This window comes from Microtus oregoni, unplaced genomic scaffold, assembly GCF_018167655.1.
Source record: "Microtus oregoni isolate MIOR12 unplaced genomic scaffold, Mior012 000021F_ref0000039, whole genome shotgun sequence".
Taxonomy (NCBI): domain Eukaryota; kingdom Metazoa; phylum Chordata; class Mammalia; order Rodentia; family Cricetidae; genus Microtus; species Microtus oregoni.
In genome coordinates this window covers 18,285,883-18,302,106 of record NW_024543080.1, presented here as the reverse complement: position 1 = coordinate 18,302,106, position 16,224 = coordinate 18,285,883, and the positions used below count along the sequence as shown (strand labels likewise).

The 16,224-nt window shown below is 44.4% G+C and overlaps 2 protein-coding genes across 2 annotated transcripts in view; one reads left to right on the top strand and one right to left on the bottom strand.

Moving 5' to 3' along the window:
* Nucleotides 1-235: 235 nt before the first annotated feature.
* Nucleotides 236-14,414, bottom strand: Noa1 (nitric oxide associated 1). The gene is made up of 7 exons (XM_041671200.1): nucleotides 12,940-14,414; nucleotides 11,730-11,894; nucleotides 10,026-10,231; nucleotides 8,243-8,374; nucleotides 3,829-3,945; nucleotides 1,655-1,772; nucleotides 236-627 (listed from the first exon to the last, which is right to left on the bottom strand). Exons 1-7 carry the CDS (start codon nucleotides 14,084-14,086, stop codon nucleotides 431-433), a joined length of 2,082 nt encoding a protein of 693 aa, XP_041527134.1. The 5' UTR covers nucleotides 14,087-14,414; the 3' UTR covers nucleotides 236-430.
* The window catches only part of Polr2b (RNA polymerase II subunit B), a 32,906-nt gene continuing 30,960 nt past the window's right edge, over nucleotides 14,279-16,224 (top strand). Inside the window, exon 1 of the mRNA XM_041671199.1 lies at nucleotides 14,279-14,643. Coding sequence (XP_041527133.1) covers nucleotides 14,625-14,643 — 19 coding nt within the window. The 5' untranslated portion in view covers nucleotides 14,279-14,624. The remainder of the gene's footprint in view (nucleotides 14,644-16,224) is intronic.

The following is a 16,224-nucleotide window of genomic DNA, read 5'->3' as shown; positions in this document are numbered from 1 at the left end:
TGATGCTAACAAGGACCTGGGTGACTACATGGAAGGTAGCCACTGTATTCTGGGGGATTAAGTTGTCAACCACCAACTTCAAAGAAATGAAACCTGGTCACTATGAAAATCTGAAGGAAGTAGGCCTCCTCTTATGTACACTTGGGCCACAAATATGTATATAGTCAAGAAAAAAATAATTTTAATTTATAAACAATATATTATAAATAAGCATAGCCTCAAATAGTCAAAAATGTTCACTTGAGATTTTTAAAATGATAGTTGTTTGTGTGTCTTTATTTTTATATTTATTACAATTTAACACATTTCAATATTCTTACTATCCAGTATGAGTCCAGTTCTGCCTCACTTATCTTTATTATTTTTATATATAATACAAATTTCAACATATTTCACTATTGTTACTATCCAGTGTGAATCCAGTTCTGCGTCACTTTTTCTTCACCAGATTATACACCAGGGACAAAGGCTTCTTTGTTTTATAGGCCACACTTTTCTTGATGCGTTGTCCTTTGACGTTAACGATATACGGCAGGACAGGGGGCTGGACGGTCAGAACAGTTCCTGCAGGCGTGTAACCTCGGAGATGCAGTGTGCCCTTAGAGTAAGGTGTTACTGCAACCCAGCCTATGAGACATCAAGAGAACATAAAATGCTGCTATTGTCTCAGTAAGGAAATCAAATCAAACCATACACGACAGGAGATGGCTCAGGAAAAGCACTTGTCATGCAAGACTGACAACCTCAGTTCAATTCCCAAGACTCATAAAAAGATAGATAATCCCAGCACTCGGGAGGTAGAGGCAGGCGGATCTCTGTGAGTTTGAGACCAGCCTGGTCTACAAGAGCTAGTTCCAGGACAGGCACCAAAGCTACTGAGAAACCCTGTCTTGAAAAACCATTAAAAACAAAACAAAAAATGGAGTCATAGTTGGTGAGTTTTCTGATGCAGGTGCTGGGAATGAACCAGGAGCTCTTTTTAAAATTTGTTTTTCACGACAGGGCTTCTCTGTAGCCCTAGCTGGCCTCGAACTCAGAGACCTGCCTGTTTCTGCCTCCTGAGTGTGGGGATCAAAGGTGTACAACACCATACCCAGCTGCAGCAAATGCTCTTAACCGTGTAGCTGTTAGGCACGTTAGGCAAGGTTTTACTCTAAAGCTCAGGCTGGCTTAGCACTCACTGTGTTGCATAGGTTGGCCTTGCACTTAAAGCAACCCTCTTGCCTCACTGATGGGATTATAGATGTGAGCCACCATGTCTAGTTTTTTTTTTAACTTCTTAAATGCTGGGATCACAGGCGTGCTACCATACCCCGCTTTTTATTTTTATATTTGATATTAGGCCAAAGGCATCTTTGCTGAGCCAGAGTCTCATGTAGAATAGACGGGCTTCGACCTCCAGCCAATACCTTGCAAATGCTGGCGTTTAGGCACATGTCACCATACATGGCCTATGTTGTGTTTTAAGAGTATATTACCTCCAGGTGGTGGTGGCACACGCCTTTAGTTCCATCACTTGGGAGGCAGGGGCAGGCAGCAAAGATCTCTTGAGTTCGTGGCCAGCCTGGTCTACAACCTGAGTTCCAGGACAGCCAGGGCTATGCAGAGAAACCCTGTCTCAGAAAAAGCAAAACTAAAACAAAGAGTGCTTTACCTGCAGAGGAGAACTTGATATCAGCTACTGCTTCAGATTCTCCGCCTCCTTTTAATGTAATGTCTTCAGCCACAAGAGGAGGAAACTGTGCCATTCGTTCTTTTCCACCCATTGGAACCTTTTAATAAAACAAATGTTTGGAATTTCAAATTAAATTCCCTGTTAACTGAGTTTGGGCATGGCGGCTCATACTCTGATCCCAGCACTGAAGAGGCAGAGGAGGGGAATTTCTGAGTTCAAGGCCAGCCTGGTCTACACAGCTGACTACTAGGCCAGTCAGGGCTACATAGTGAGACTCTGTCTCAAACAAAACGAGCTGGTTTCTTACTTGATACAGCATCAAGGATGACCTTGAACTCCAGATATTCATGGTTCTACAGTTGGAGTTCCCTAATGTTGGAGTTACACACACCTGGCTAACTTTTGCATTTTCAGTTTTGTGAGCATGGATACTAACACCGCTCCACTGGGTGCGCCTGTAATGACTGCAACAGCTGTTGTCATTATCACTCAAAAGCAGGGAGACCTTAGAGGAGTCCTAGGGCTGGCAGGATGGCTCAGCAGGTAAGTACACTTTTGAAGCAAGCCTAGTGCCAACGAGATGTAGGAGAGAAGTGACACCACCTGTGTCCTCTGACCTCCGTGTCCTTTGTGACACGGGTGTGTGAGCACGCACACATGCACACTAAATAAAGCAAATTGAAAAGCAAACAGAGCCAGGCATGGTGGTCTTTCATCTTAGCACTCAGGAAGCTGAGCTCTCGGAGATCCAGGTCAGCCTAGACCCCATAGCAAATTTCAAGACACCAAGGACTATATGCTTCAAAAAGGAACAAAACGGAAACATGAAGAAAAGGATGAAGATTGCCTTCGGCACTTAATCTTTTCCACTTCTCAGGAGACAGGCACAACGCGGAGAGGAGTAGGAAGTGCACAGCTTTGTCTAGTGTGCAGTCAGGGGGACATAGGAACCCAGGCAGTCTGGTTTCAATATCTTAACTAGTGTGCTTGCTGATGCATTCTTAAGATCCTTGCACTTGAGAAGCAGAGGCAGAAAGCTCAGGAGTTCAAGGCCAGTCTTGGCTACATAATTAATCAGCAGCCAGCATTGTTATATGAGAAGCTTTTTAAACATCAAAACAAAAATTTAATTTTTTTTTTTTTATGTTTTACTTATATGTAAGTCTGTGCACCACATGGGTGCTGCCCAAAGAGGCCGGAAGAAGTGCTCGAAAGTGACCTGCGATCATCTGGAAGAGCGGCTGTACTCTTCTGAGCCATCTCTCCAGACGAGCTGGAAACAGACTTCAGACAATTGGGCTTGGTGAATTTCAGTGGGATGATGAGGGCCAAATAGGGCTATAGCAATGGGATACAAGGCAAGAGTAAGCTGGACTGTAAAGAAAAGGAATATTCAGGACATTTTATTTTTTAAATAAAGAGGAGAACAATCAAGACACAGTCTAAAGTAAGAATTAGAAGAGGAAAAACCTGTGAGAACAAGTGTCTGGGCCTGGGAATGACACAGGGAAGCTTTTCTACTCAGTCCCGTGCTTATCAATCACTACTGAGATCTTAGTTTGTTCCTCATCGTATGCAGATCGCCTTTCTGCCGCAGCACGGTTTAGTGCCACTTGGGGCTTACACACGCTAGATGCCAGCATCCATCCTCTCAACCGTGACAAAAGCTGTAACTTCTTTTTCTTTTGTTTTAGAATTCAATATGTACATCAGGATGACCTCAAACTCATGGGGATCCACCTGCTTCAGCCTCCCACATGCTGGGATTAAAGGTCTGTGCTCTGCCTCCCAGCTCCCATGACTTCTTTTCGCCCATCTTGACCAATACAATTTTCTGTAGTAATGTGACTATCAGGTGCTTGGAAAGTGGCCCGTGTGATTAGAGAAGCACGTTTTATATTTGTTGTAATTCTAACTGGAGTACTTAAATGTAGGTCGCTACGTGTGGACAGGGCACCACAGAGAAATACACTGCTGTGGCTTTGTTGGCTCAGACCAAACCACCCTTTGCATGCAGAGCCCAGTTTTGCTTTTTAACTGGGATGCTCAGAGAATGAGGTGCGGTAAGCGCTAGCTGATGCAAACTGACGGGTTATCCACCCCGGGCTCCATCAGCTGCTGTGGCTACACAGCCATCAAGCTGCACTGCTTACCTGCAGTAACTCGTGGCCTGCGTGCTTCTCATACAGAGCATCTGCCTTGTCCAGGGACGTGATATGAACAGGAAGGAAGTTGGAAGCCACGACTGTAAACCAAGCTGATTGATCTCCCTTAAGAAAGAAAGGAAGAAGTTATTTTACAGAACAGGCAACTTGGGAACGTGCACATTATGATGCACAACTTAAGAAAGGAGAGAGGAAAGCTAGGTGTGCGATGCATCCTTCTAATCCCAGCAACGGAGGCAGAGTCAGGAGTTCAAAGACAACTTCAGTTACAACATTGAGTTTAAGATCAGCCTGGGGTACAAGAGATCCTGCGTCAAAACAACAACAGCAAAAAGAGGAGAAAACAGAAACTAACCAAGTCCTCTTTCAACTGTAAGCAAATTATAATAATGTCTTTAAAAACAGGTCATAATACAAAAATAACATATTTTAACAATTCCTGTAAATTGTAAAACTAAGACTTCTACAACTTGATATTATAAAAAACAGACATGCATGGTGGCAAACCTGCAGGAGGCTGAGGTAGGAAGATGGTGAATTCAAGGCCAACCTGGGCAATATATGGAGACCCTGTCTTAAAAATTAAAGAAATAGGCAGCCTCTGATGGATTGGGCTCATGCTCCCTTCCCTAAGCCCACAAGGGTCTGATCTGGTGAAGGAGGAGCCCTGGGACTGTTGATCAGACTCACCCCTTAAAAGATGCATAAAAAAGGCCAAGGGAGAGAAAAAATCATCAGACAAAAAAGTGCCAACCGAAGGGAAGAGGGCAGCAAAGTGGCTGACCAGGAAACTACAGCTCTGCCTGCAGAAGATCAGAATCTGGCCTCTGAAGGAGAAGACATGGAGCCACCTCCAACTAACCATCCACCATGTCTGTCATGGTCCTGTCTCCCTTCTTGTACAATTCAAAGGAATATTTGTATCAATTATTCTGCAAATGGGACTTTTTAAAATAGACTCAGAAGCATCTTTAAAGGGAGTGGCAAACCACAGCTCATCCATTTTTAAGAGGTGAAATGACTTGCTGGATGTCGGAGAGGCTGCGGCTGTCTCAGCGGTCTGCACAACACTGCCCAGTTTTATACCCCACAATAAAAACTGGGCAGAACCAAACCAAAGCAAACCAAAAGCAATCTGGAGTCTTAGTCATGCATTTGTGTCTATTATTTGTGTCAATCATATCTAGTCTCATGTTTCTAGAACTGTTTCCTACAAAACCACTCCTGGGTCCTTGCCTTGTTGGGAATGTTACGTATTTGGTTGTGGCATTCCTTTCCTAACAAGTGTGGTAATGTGCTGTGAAAGATGGACATTTTGAGTGTGTCCTGTCTGTGAGTGTGTCCTGTCTGTGAGTGTGTCCTGTATGTGGCATAAAACTGTGAGTCAGCGGAAGTGAGGGTTGAGTGTTTGAGGGTTAAGTGATGTCTAAAGGACAGCTTGCCAAGTTTGAGGCTGAAACATTATTGCAATAACTGTTCAAAAAGAAGTATGTGGGGGGCTGGAGAGATGGCTCAGTGGTTAAGAGCATTGCCTGCTTTTCCAAAGGCCCTGAGTTCAATTTCCGGCAACCACATGGTGGCTCACAACATTCTGGAATGAGGTCTGGTGCCCTCTTCTGGCCTGCAGACATACACACAGACAGAATATTGTATACATAATAAATAAATAAATATTTTAAAAAAAAAGAAGTATGTGTTGGTTCTTCAGGGTTTTGGTACAAGTGCTAAGAATGGAAATCTCTGTGTACTGATCCTCAACTAATAAAATCTCAGTTGTAGAAAAACAACAAAAAACCCAAGATAACAAACAAAAAAATCTAAAAAACTAACAAAATAATCTGGGTAGTTTTATATCCAGTATTAAAAACAATAGGGAAGGACAGGGGAGATGGCTCAGCAAGGAGCAGTTCTTATAGAGGACCTGAGTTTGTCTCCCAGCATCCACATCAGGCAAAGTGCCTGTGGCTTCAGGTGATCTGGTATCTTCTGGCCTCACTGGGTTCCTACACACAAATGTTACAAAAACTCATGCAGGAACATACACATAAGTAAGTAAATCTATCTTTAAAAAGAAAACAATAACAGCAGCAACAACAAAAGACCCATGGGGGCTGGAGAGATCGCTCAGCGGTTAAGAGCACTGGCTGTTCTTCCAGAGGACCCGGGTTCAATTCCCAACACCCACATGACAGCTAACAACTATCTGTAACTCCAGTTTCTGGGGAATCTGATACCTTCACAATAATCCACATAAAATAAAGTTAAATAAATTATAAAAAAAATTAAAACAACAACAACAAAAGACCCAAAAAACCAAAGCCACAAGCAAGGAAATAGCTTATTTTGATTGTCACTATGTAGTTAGGTTTAAAATACTATTGTCATGACTTTAATAACATGTACAAGGGTTCTGGATAATACACGGCTAAATTTTCAACAAAAGTCAAGAAATGGTCTTGGCAATGAGTGGTAAGTTACATGCCACTGAATATATTCATGTTTCATTTTCTTTTTCTCTTTTCACTTTGGAAGAAATGGAGAGCAGTTCCCTGGCATCCCCAGAATTTAATGGATATTAACCTTAGGCCTAAATATATGTATAATTTCCATGCGAAACAATATAGGAAACGGACAGTATCTCATCTGAAAGGCTAAGCTATAGTGCCAGGTGGAGGTGGCCCATGTCTTTAATCCCAAAATTTGAGGCCAGCCTGGTCTACAAAGTGAGTTCCAGGACTGCCAGGGCTACCTGCCAGAGGGACCCTGTCCTGAAAAGCCAAAACCAACCAAACCACACCAATAAAAAACTTCAACCAAAAACAACAACAATAAAAAGCTAAGTTATATAAGGGATTCAATATCCTATTAGTGGTAGGTTTTTTGTTTTTTTTAAATTGTTTTGGTTTTTTTGAGACAGGGACTCCCATTCTAGATCAGGCTGAACCTCAAACTCACTGAGATCTGCAGCTTTGCCTCCAGAGTGCTGGGATTAAAGGGTGTAACCAAGCCCTGTCCTGTTTTTTTTTTTTTTTAAATAGGGTTTCTTAAAAATTAAAAATAAATAAAAAATAAATTAAAAAATATTTTTAGATTTATTTAAAAAATTAAATTATGCATATATGTGTTTATGTGGGGTTAAGTTCGTATGAGTAAAGGTACCCACAGAATCCCGAATAGGTGGTGAGCTGCCCAATGTGAGTGCTGGGAGCTGAATTGGGTCCTCTGATAGAGTAGCAAGCACTCTTAACTGTTGAGCTGTCTTCTCTGGCACCAAATTTATAGATTTTTATCACAGTATTGTTCTCTATTTTTGGCCTACTTCTTTCCCCAAAGTTTTTATTATAAAAATTTGTGTACATACAAAACAAAACAAGCAACAGACAGGACTTAGTTATACCAATATTTTGTCAATCTCTTTATGTATCTGCATTCCTCAAGTGTATTCTTTTTTTTTTTTTTTTTTTTTTTGGTTTTTTTGAGACAGGGTTTCTCTGTGGCTTTGGAGCCTGTCCTGGCACTAGCTCTTGTAGACCAGGCTGGTCTCGAACTCACAGAGATCCGCCTGCCTCTGCCTCACGAGTGCTGGGATTAAAGGCGTGCGCCACCACCGCCCGGCCCTCAAGTGTATTCTTGTGCATTTTTCTTTCTATTTATTATTTTTTTAAAAAACCCTCTTTTCTCATTTTATTTTATTTTTTTTGGTTTTTCGAGACAGGGTTTCTCTGCGGCTTTGGAGCCTGTCCTGGAACTAGCTCTGTAGACCAGGCTGGTCTCGAACTCACAGAGATCCGCCTGCCTCTGCCTCCCGAGTGCTGGGATTAAAGGCGTGCGCCACCAACGCCTGGTTCTCTTTTCTCATTTTAATACCAATCCCAGTTCCCATTCCCTCCCCTCCTCCTGCTCCCCCTATTTTCCCCCTATCCACTCTTTGGTAAGATTTCCCATGGGGAGTCAACAAAGTCTAGCACATTGTTTTAAGGTAGGACCAAGGCCTTGCCCACTATATCTAGGCTGAGCAAGGTATCCCTGCAAAGAGAATGGGTTCCAAAAAAGCCAGTACAAGCAATAGGGATAAATCCTGGTCTCACTGCCAGTGGCCCCACAGTCTGCCCCAGCCATACAATTGTCACCCACATTTAGAGGGCCTAGTTTGGTCCTATGCAGGTTTCCTCACTGTTCTTTTTTTCAAAAGATTTATTTATTTATTATACATACAGTGTTCTGTCTCCATGCATGCCTGCAGGTCAGAAAAAGGAACCAGATCTCATTACAGATGGCTGTGAGCTACCATGTGGTTGCTGGGAATTGAACTCAGGATCTCTGGAAGAGCAGTCAGTGCTCTTAACTTTTGAGTCATCTCTCTAGCCTCTGTTCATTTTTCAATAGCATAGATTTTTCTTACCTCTAGGAAATCTATTCGGGCTATAGCACCCAAAAATAGAACCATTCTTGGTTTGAGAACAAATGTTCTTGGCACAATAGAATGTGTTGGCAAAACAATATCTACTTCTTTTTCTGTTAGAAGATTTAAAATCTGTAAAGCAAAAGACAAGATTTATTTAGAGGACTACTTTCATTTAACATATTTTGCGATTTACTTACAAATTTAAGTACCGAAAAAATGTTCAGATTTCATAATAAACCAGATTATGTTCATTCACCACACGTAAAATTATATATTGTCTCTAACTTAACTATTATTCTACTCATTTCACAACTGCGTGTTAAATAGTGGCGAAACAACATGATGGGTGTATAAGACTTTCCTATGACAGCGCTATCCCCCAAATGTCAAAACTGTTATGTACCCCAAAATACTGTTCAGTCACTAATGGAAATGTATGCTCAGGTATTCAGGTAGCAGTAGCGTCCAGCTTTAAATAACGGACATTGTAATCTCAGGTCCTAAGGATTAAGTATGCAAGCATCAAATGCAAAATGGTTTAAACCTACAAATCTCAGTTCTGGGAGGCTAAGGCAGGATGGCTGTCATAATTTTAACGCTAGCCTGGACTATGTAGTATTTCCATCTACTTTAGGAACAAGTACACAACTTGATCCTCTCTCTCCTGAACATCTGTCAAACATCAGTGCTGTGCATCTTGGCTTGGTAGGGCATCAGATCCCCTGGAACTGGAGATATAGGAGGCTGTGGAAATGGGAATTGAACTTGGCTCCTCTCTGGAAGAACAATGTCTACAGCCCAACAGCAAACACTATCAACCACTAAGCCATCTCTCCAACCACAGGATCAACGTTATTAAAGAGACTAAAGAAAAACAGAAAAGATAGGAACACATTCTGGTAAGATTTAAGGAGGATAAAATTCATTAAAAAATGAATTCACAGTAGCTATGGAACCAACCTAGGTGTCTACCAATAGAGGCATGTATAAAGAAAATGGGTTTAATATACATAGGAAGCTTGAGTAGCTAGAATGAATGTAGTTATGTTTTTTTGCAAAAAATGGATGCAAGTGGAATAAATCATACTAAGCAAAATGTGTGCACCACCGTGCTTAGCCAGATATAGGCTAAATTTACTTAGACAACAGCCAAGTGACCATAAGACAATGTAATTTGAGTAAAAGGGTGGATAATGGCAGGATAGGTAGAATTAACCCTACTCTAAAAATATGGTCACTTGACCACTTATCACCTAGAGTATTTCAAGATGTGTCAAAGGAAATACATATCATGTTTGTTCCACACAGTTTTGAAGAACAATGGGTACAAGTAACTGGGAGACTTTCAGTAAAATGTAAAGAGCAGGCAAGAAATAGCTGAATACCCTGGGAGTGCACATGTCATTGCTCTGATAAGTTGTCATCACCCACTTCAGCTCAAACTATATGACATTATGAATGACATACTTTCAAGGGAATTCAAGCATAAACTCAGAAGCTTTACTGTACTATTTATTATTTCTAACCCTAAAATATAGGAACCTATAAACACGTCTTCCTAAGGTAATAACCACAATGTTAATATTGTTGTTTGCCTACAGAGACGTAAACTAAAGGAACCCAGAATCTGATGGCATGTAGATTCACCCTTGGATTGCTTTTATAAAGAAACCACAATTGCGTTTTCAAATGGAAGCCCACCTCTTTTCTTGTTTTGGCCAGTTAAGACAGTACATCTACAATTAAAAGTAAATATTTCTGAAAGCAACTAAACACATACACAGCTTTCTTTTGTAATCCCAGGGGTATCATAAAACCAGTGGGCGTCTTTCACGTCTTCTGGGGTCAGTTCTACTTGTTTGGTACATGGGCGTGCAGCTACAACAGGCTCATTTCCCATGTCAAAGGCCAACGAGTCGGCATCAAACTCAAAGGGAACTTCTTCCTTCTGTTCTGTGGAGTATGAGAATGTTTTTCCAACTCTTCCTAGAACAAATTAAATCAAGGTTATCAGACATTCCTTTAATACTTTGATTCTGAAAATATTTTTGAGATGGGTTCTCTGTACATAGTTCAAGATGTTGTTAAACTTGTGATTTTTCTCTCCTCAGCTTCTATAGTGATAGGCAACAGATTACACGCATGCATGTGCGTGTGCACACTCACATGTATATATACATATATGTATTTATCTTGGCTGTTGTATTTGGAAAAGATCTCATGTAGAGCAGCAGCTTTGCTGCAAAACCACCATGAACTGAAGTTTTTTTTCCTCTCCTACGTGTTGGGATTACAGGTGTGTACCTTATGCCCTTGAAGACCTCCCTACCTCAGAGACAGGGTCTCAATATGTAGCTTTCTTTGGTGGGCCTGGAACTCTTTGTGTAGACAGAATGGCCTTGAATTCATAGAGATCCACCTGTCTCTGTCTCCCAAGTGCTGGAACTAGAGGCAGGCAACACCATGCCAGGCCCTGAAGACACTTCTTAAGCTTGCCTTATAAATATTTATACACTAAAACTATGTGTATAAATATGAAACTGTGGCTATGATTATAGTTGTGTCTTCTTTTTCACAGATAATGTGAGTCATTCCCTTGCACGTCAGTTGTGTTTCAGGCTAGGTGGTGTTAGAAATCCCTTCTTTTCCATTAACAAAATCAGAAGAGAGATCAAGGAGATGGACAACCTAGCTAAAGAACTTTACTGCCTCTGCTGGTTTGGGTTTCCAAGCAATAGTAACCTTTCCTACAAAAAGCCTATATTCCAGAACCGGAAAGTCTTTTCCTGCAAAAAAATGGCCAGCCCCAAAACTTTATCATGGAACCAACAAGACTTTTTTCTAAAGAGGAAGGATGCACTGTGGGGACATTTTGTTTATGATCTAACAAATAAAGCTTGCCTGAAGATCGGAGTGCAGAGCTAGCCACACTAGCTAGCCATAGAGGTTAGGCAGTGGTGGCAGACACCTTTGATCCCAGAGGCAGATGATCTGTTAGTTCAAGGCTACCCTGGGCTACACGAAATTGATCCAGTCTAAAATAGAAACAGTTCACACAAAGGTGATCCCAGCACTTGGGATCCCAGCATTAGGGAGGTGGGGAGGAGATGGGAGCTCAGTGCAGTCTGAGGAGGCAGTCTGAGTTCAGGATCGCCCTCAGGTAGAGGTAAGAACTCTAGTGGTTGGTTGTTCTGCTTCTCTGATCCTTCAGCCTTCACTTGCCCGATAGCTGCCTCTGGGTTTTATTATTAAGAACAGTTAGAGGGCTGGAGAGATGGCTCAGAGGTTAAGAGCATTGTCTGCTCTTCCAAAGGTCCTGAGTTCAATTCCCAGCAACCACATGGTGGCTCACAACCATCTGTAATGAGGTCTGGTGCCCTCTTCTGGCCTGCAGACATACACACAGACAGAATATTGTATAAATAAATAAATAAATAAATATTAAAAAAAAAAGAACAGTTAGAATCTGTGCTATAACGCATACCTATCATGTAACCATGCTTTTTCAGTTGATTGAGCTCATTTTGCTCTTCCTCACTGAGATCTTCTTCAGCTTTGGTCGCCTCTTCTTTAAGCCTTCTTTGTCTTCTGAACATTCTGTAAGGAGTCGGGTTACAAATGGGAAACTTGAGGAGGTTTAGTGTAGTACCTGAAATACCAAGAGTAAGGTTTAATGTAGTACCTGAAATACCAAGAGTAAGGTTTAATGTAGTACCTGAAATACCAAGAGTAAGGTTTCAAAAACAGAAGCGTGGAAGAAGAAAACCAAACACCTCTGATTTTTTTCATTTAACCTTCATGACAACCACTATGTAATTATTTCCACTTTACAAACAAGGAACTAGGCCTAGTAACTGGTTCATACGCAAACTCAGAATCTGAGTAAAAATTTCCCAAGTCTGTATTATTCCTGCTTTTCACCATTTATCCTCCAGTACATCCAGGGTCATAGGCAGCTTTAAGTTTGAAGTGCCAAAGGGCAGTTAAACTCTGCTTTCAAGGGGACACGTTTCTGTCAAGCGAATTCCTAGGACTGGAACTCCCCAAGTGCATACATTTCCCTTTAGCTTCTTCCTTCAGAGAGGCTCTTGAACCCCACATCCTCAGGCTCTTTCTCTCCAGCGTTGTAATGACTGGACAGAACCACCATGCCATACTATCAGTTTCTTTAACTCTGAATACTGACATTTCTTCTCGAGAAATCCCCACACTTACCGCATCAACTCTTTCATGTCTAGTATAACAGCCCAAGAATAAAAATTCAAGGGGTGAAGAAGGGTCTTAGAGTAGATGGGGGCCTATGTATCTAATTCACTGTAGCCTCCAGCTATGTAGGCGAGAATGACTTTGCTCTCCTCCCAATCCTCCTGTCTCCACCTCCCAAGTGCTTAGGATACAGGAATTTGCCACCACATCACATCTCGTTTACACGGTAATGCATACTAACTCAGGCTTCGGCAGTGCTAGCCAAGCACTTTAGTAACCAAGCTTTATCCTCAGCCCCTCCCCTAGAAACATTTCTATTAGAAAATCACATGTATTGAATTTCCAAGCGCTCAACTGTCACAAGAGTTATGAGCAAAGTGGGGAGAAAATTTTGAAAGGGACGGCTCCAGGCAGCTCAAGATGGACATGTAAGGGTAGATGTACTAGGTGCCGGAGAGAAGTCTAAGTTCTCAACAATGGGGCCTCACCTGGCCAGGGGGAGATGGTGGCCCTGTCGATGGCTTCGGAGCCCTTGGCAGTGCAGTAATCAGACTCCAGGAGTGTGTTAAAGAGAGTGGACTTGCCGGCGTTCGTGGTGCCCACTAGGTAGACGTCGCCGCGGTAGCGCCAGGAGCGCTGAAGTGCAGAAATCAGTTCTTCCACGCCATAGCCAGTCTTGGCGCTGATCAGCCGCACGTCCTTGACCACGGTGCCGGCCCTGGTCGAGCGATTCCGATTCTTTTCCTTGTCCTGAGGCTCATCCCCGGCAGGGTTCTGTGGTCCTCGGTGGCCAGGAGCCACCACGAGCCCGGCCCGGATGCAGTCGTCCCACAGCCGCTTCCGCAGCCGCTGCAAGTAGCCGGGCGCGTCCTGGGGCAGCAGGTCCACTTTGTTCCCCAGTACGAAGACCTGCTTGGGACCCACCAGGTTGGACAGGTCGGGTAGCAAGGCGTCCGGCAGGTCGAGCAGATCCACCATATAGAGCACCAGGGCGGGCCCCGGGCGCCGCAGCGCCGCGCTCACTAGCTCCAGGTACTGCTCGCGACTCACCCGCAGGCGCAGCGCACGTCGGTGATGCACCAGCAGCCAGCAGCGCTGGCATACCGTCCGCGCCGGGCCGCCGTCCGCCTGTGTCGCATCGTGGAACTTCTCTTCCGGCAGGTAGCCGGGCAGGCTGGGGTGCTGGCAGTGCAGCTCGGCCCCGCAGCCCGAGCAGTACACGCCGCTGGGCGGCACCGTGGTGTCTGGAGGAAGCTCGGGGACCTGCAGAGACCCGAGGCCTGCCCGCAGCTTCCGCTGAAGCCGCTCCTCCCGCCGCTGCAACCTCTGTCGCTCCTCATCCTGCTGCCGCTGCTGCAATTCCCGCAGCTCTCTCAGCTGCTCCTCAGGGTCCGGCTCCGTCGGGACGTACTCCGGGAACAGAAAGCGCTCCTCCGTGTCGGGGCCTTCCTCGTAGTCCTCGGTCGCCGTGGAGCTGGGAGGAAGCCGGCGGCCCAGGGAGGATAGGCTCTGGGAGAAAGCGGCCGCCCACTTAGCCCCCAGGAGCCACCGTGCAGGGCCATGGCACGCTGCGGTCGGCGCCGAGCCCCGCAGGATCCCGCACAGCAGCCTGCAACCCAGGCGCGCGGGCAGCATGCGGACGGCCGGGAGGGGGGCGGGGCCTCGTGCGCGCAGCCGTGCGCGCGTCCGAGCGGCGAGGGAACTGTCCAACGGCGTGACTAATCCTGCATTTCTCGCGATGAAAGCTCCGAGACTCGAGAATTCACCCTGCGACGGCGCGGACTAGATAGAGCCGGCTGGGCAGGAGAGGCTCATCCCACACCCAGAGCCTGGCTCTCATAAATCTCCTTTACCCAAACCAAGTGTCATTTGTGCAACAACACTGAAAAGTCACGCAACAAGAAACTTTCATTGACTGGATCCAACTTCTGGCCGAAGGAGCGGTCTTCAGCTGCAGCCAGAGACCCAGAATTTGCACTCGTGCAGTTTATACCCCCCGCCAATCGCGCAGGCGCACATCTCACGGAGCTGCCCCCGCCCCTTAGGCGCGGAGGATGCTGGGAACGCCGGAGACGGAAATTGCTTGCTCCGACTCAGAGTTTGCTGCTGCAGGTTTCGCCTCCGGCTTTGTGAATTGAATTCGTATTAAGCGGTCCCCAAACCTTTGGCCAAGATGTATGACGCCGACGAGGGTAGGTGGCCGCGTAGCTGGGACGGCGGGGGACCTGCGGGGATGCAGGGTCTGCGCCTGCTACCCCATCCCGCCGTGGCGCGAGCCCCGCAGCCCCGTTCTTAGACGCTGGGCTCGCTAGCGGTGTGGGCTCAGGGAACCGGGTCGCGTTCCGGGTCCGCTTGGTGGCTGCCTGCATGCCTGCGGTTCAGTGTGCCATTACCTTCCAGAATCGATATAGTTATAGTGTGCAAGTGTTTGTGAACATTCGGGTGTTCTGACGTTGATAATTTCCTAATCATCCCAGTCCACTTATTGAATAGCTAGGCACTTTTGCTCTTTTTTTTTTCTTTCGATCCACGATCCAGAGGCTTGAACCCAGGGCCTGCACATACTCTGCTTTTGAGCCATATTCCTAGTCTGAGGTAGCTCAATTTTTTTTTTGACCACGTCCTCGTGCTAGATATTGTTATACCCTGGAAATATTAGGGCAAAGAATGTATATCTGGGTTGACATTCCATCACACTCTCTTCAGTTTAAGTAAATGCCTAAAAAGATGGTCTTCAATTAGTCTCTTAATCCTTACATATAGTGAGAGGGATAAAACAAAATTTTGATACCTAAAAAAATTTTCATGGGGGCTGGAGATATGGTTCAGCAGTTAAGAGTGCTTGGAACTTGAGTCAACAGAACCCAAGTTTGGTTCTTAGCAACCACATTAGGCAACTCACAGTTCCTTTATCTCTGGCTCAAGGATATCTGATGCTCACTTTTGGCCTCCACAGGCACTTGTGCTCACATGCATGTACATACACATAATTAAAAATAAAATAGATCTTTAAAGAAATGTTTATGGAGGGCTGGGAATATAGCTTAGTGGTAGAGAACTTGCCTAGCATATGTGAGACCCTAGATTTAATGCCTAGCACCTCATCAAACAAAGAAGGTCATGAGATTTGTTGGTAGAGTGTTAGGAGTTTTTTAGTGACAGTTGGGAGCTTCAGAGCAAACAAGTCAAAACTGCGATGCTTTTTCTGACCTGCATCCTGAAACCATGTGAGTGCGTTCTAGCAGCATTCTTTATTTGCTGGAGAGTTGAAAATTACCTAAGTTCAAGGAGAGGGTGTATAGAACCTAGTATTTTTGTTTATTTTTGAGACAGGGTCTCAGGATGTAACTCTTGTCAGCCTGAAACTTACGATGATCTGCCTCTTGCCTCCTGAGTGTTAGAATTACAAGCGTGCACCAGCATGCCTCGCTGACTGCTTATCTTGATAGTAGGAGTATCATGATCACATAGAAGAGCAAGAGGGATGGGAAATATCTCCTGTCCAGTCTGGGCTTGTTGGCACACATCTTTAATCCCAGGACTTGGGCGGGAGGCAGGAGGATCTCTGTAAGTTCAAGGCCAGTCTCTTCTACACAGTGAGTTCCAGACCTGTTAGGCTATATAATGAGACCCTGTCTCAAAGACAAGAAAATGTATATGTATATACATATGTAGATTGTATACATGTGAACTATGCATATAAACATATATATAATAGACTACCCCAGAGTGTTGCTCAGTTATTGAAATTCTTTTCCATCTCTTTTTTTTTT

Bases quoted from the DNA above. Each gene is read 5' to 3' on its own strand.
- Noa1 (XM_041671200.1), bottom strand. From the start codon at position 14,086: ATGCTGCCCGCGCGCCTGGGTTGCAGGCTGCTGTGCGGGATCCTGCGG. The intron at 10,232-11,729 runs GTATGCGTTATA...AATTTGTTCTAG, and splicing joins AAAGCATGGTTACATGATAG to GAAGAGTTGGAAAAACATTC. The intron at 628-1,654 runs GTAAAGCACTCT...GATGTCTCATAG, and splicing joins TATCAAGTTCTCCTCTGCAG to GCTGGGTTGCAGTAACACCT.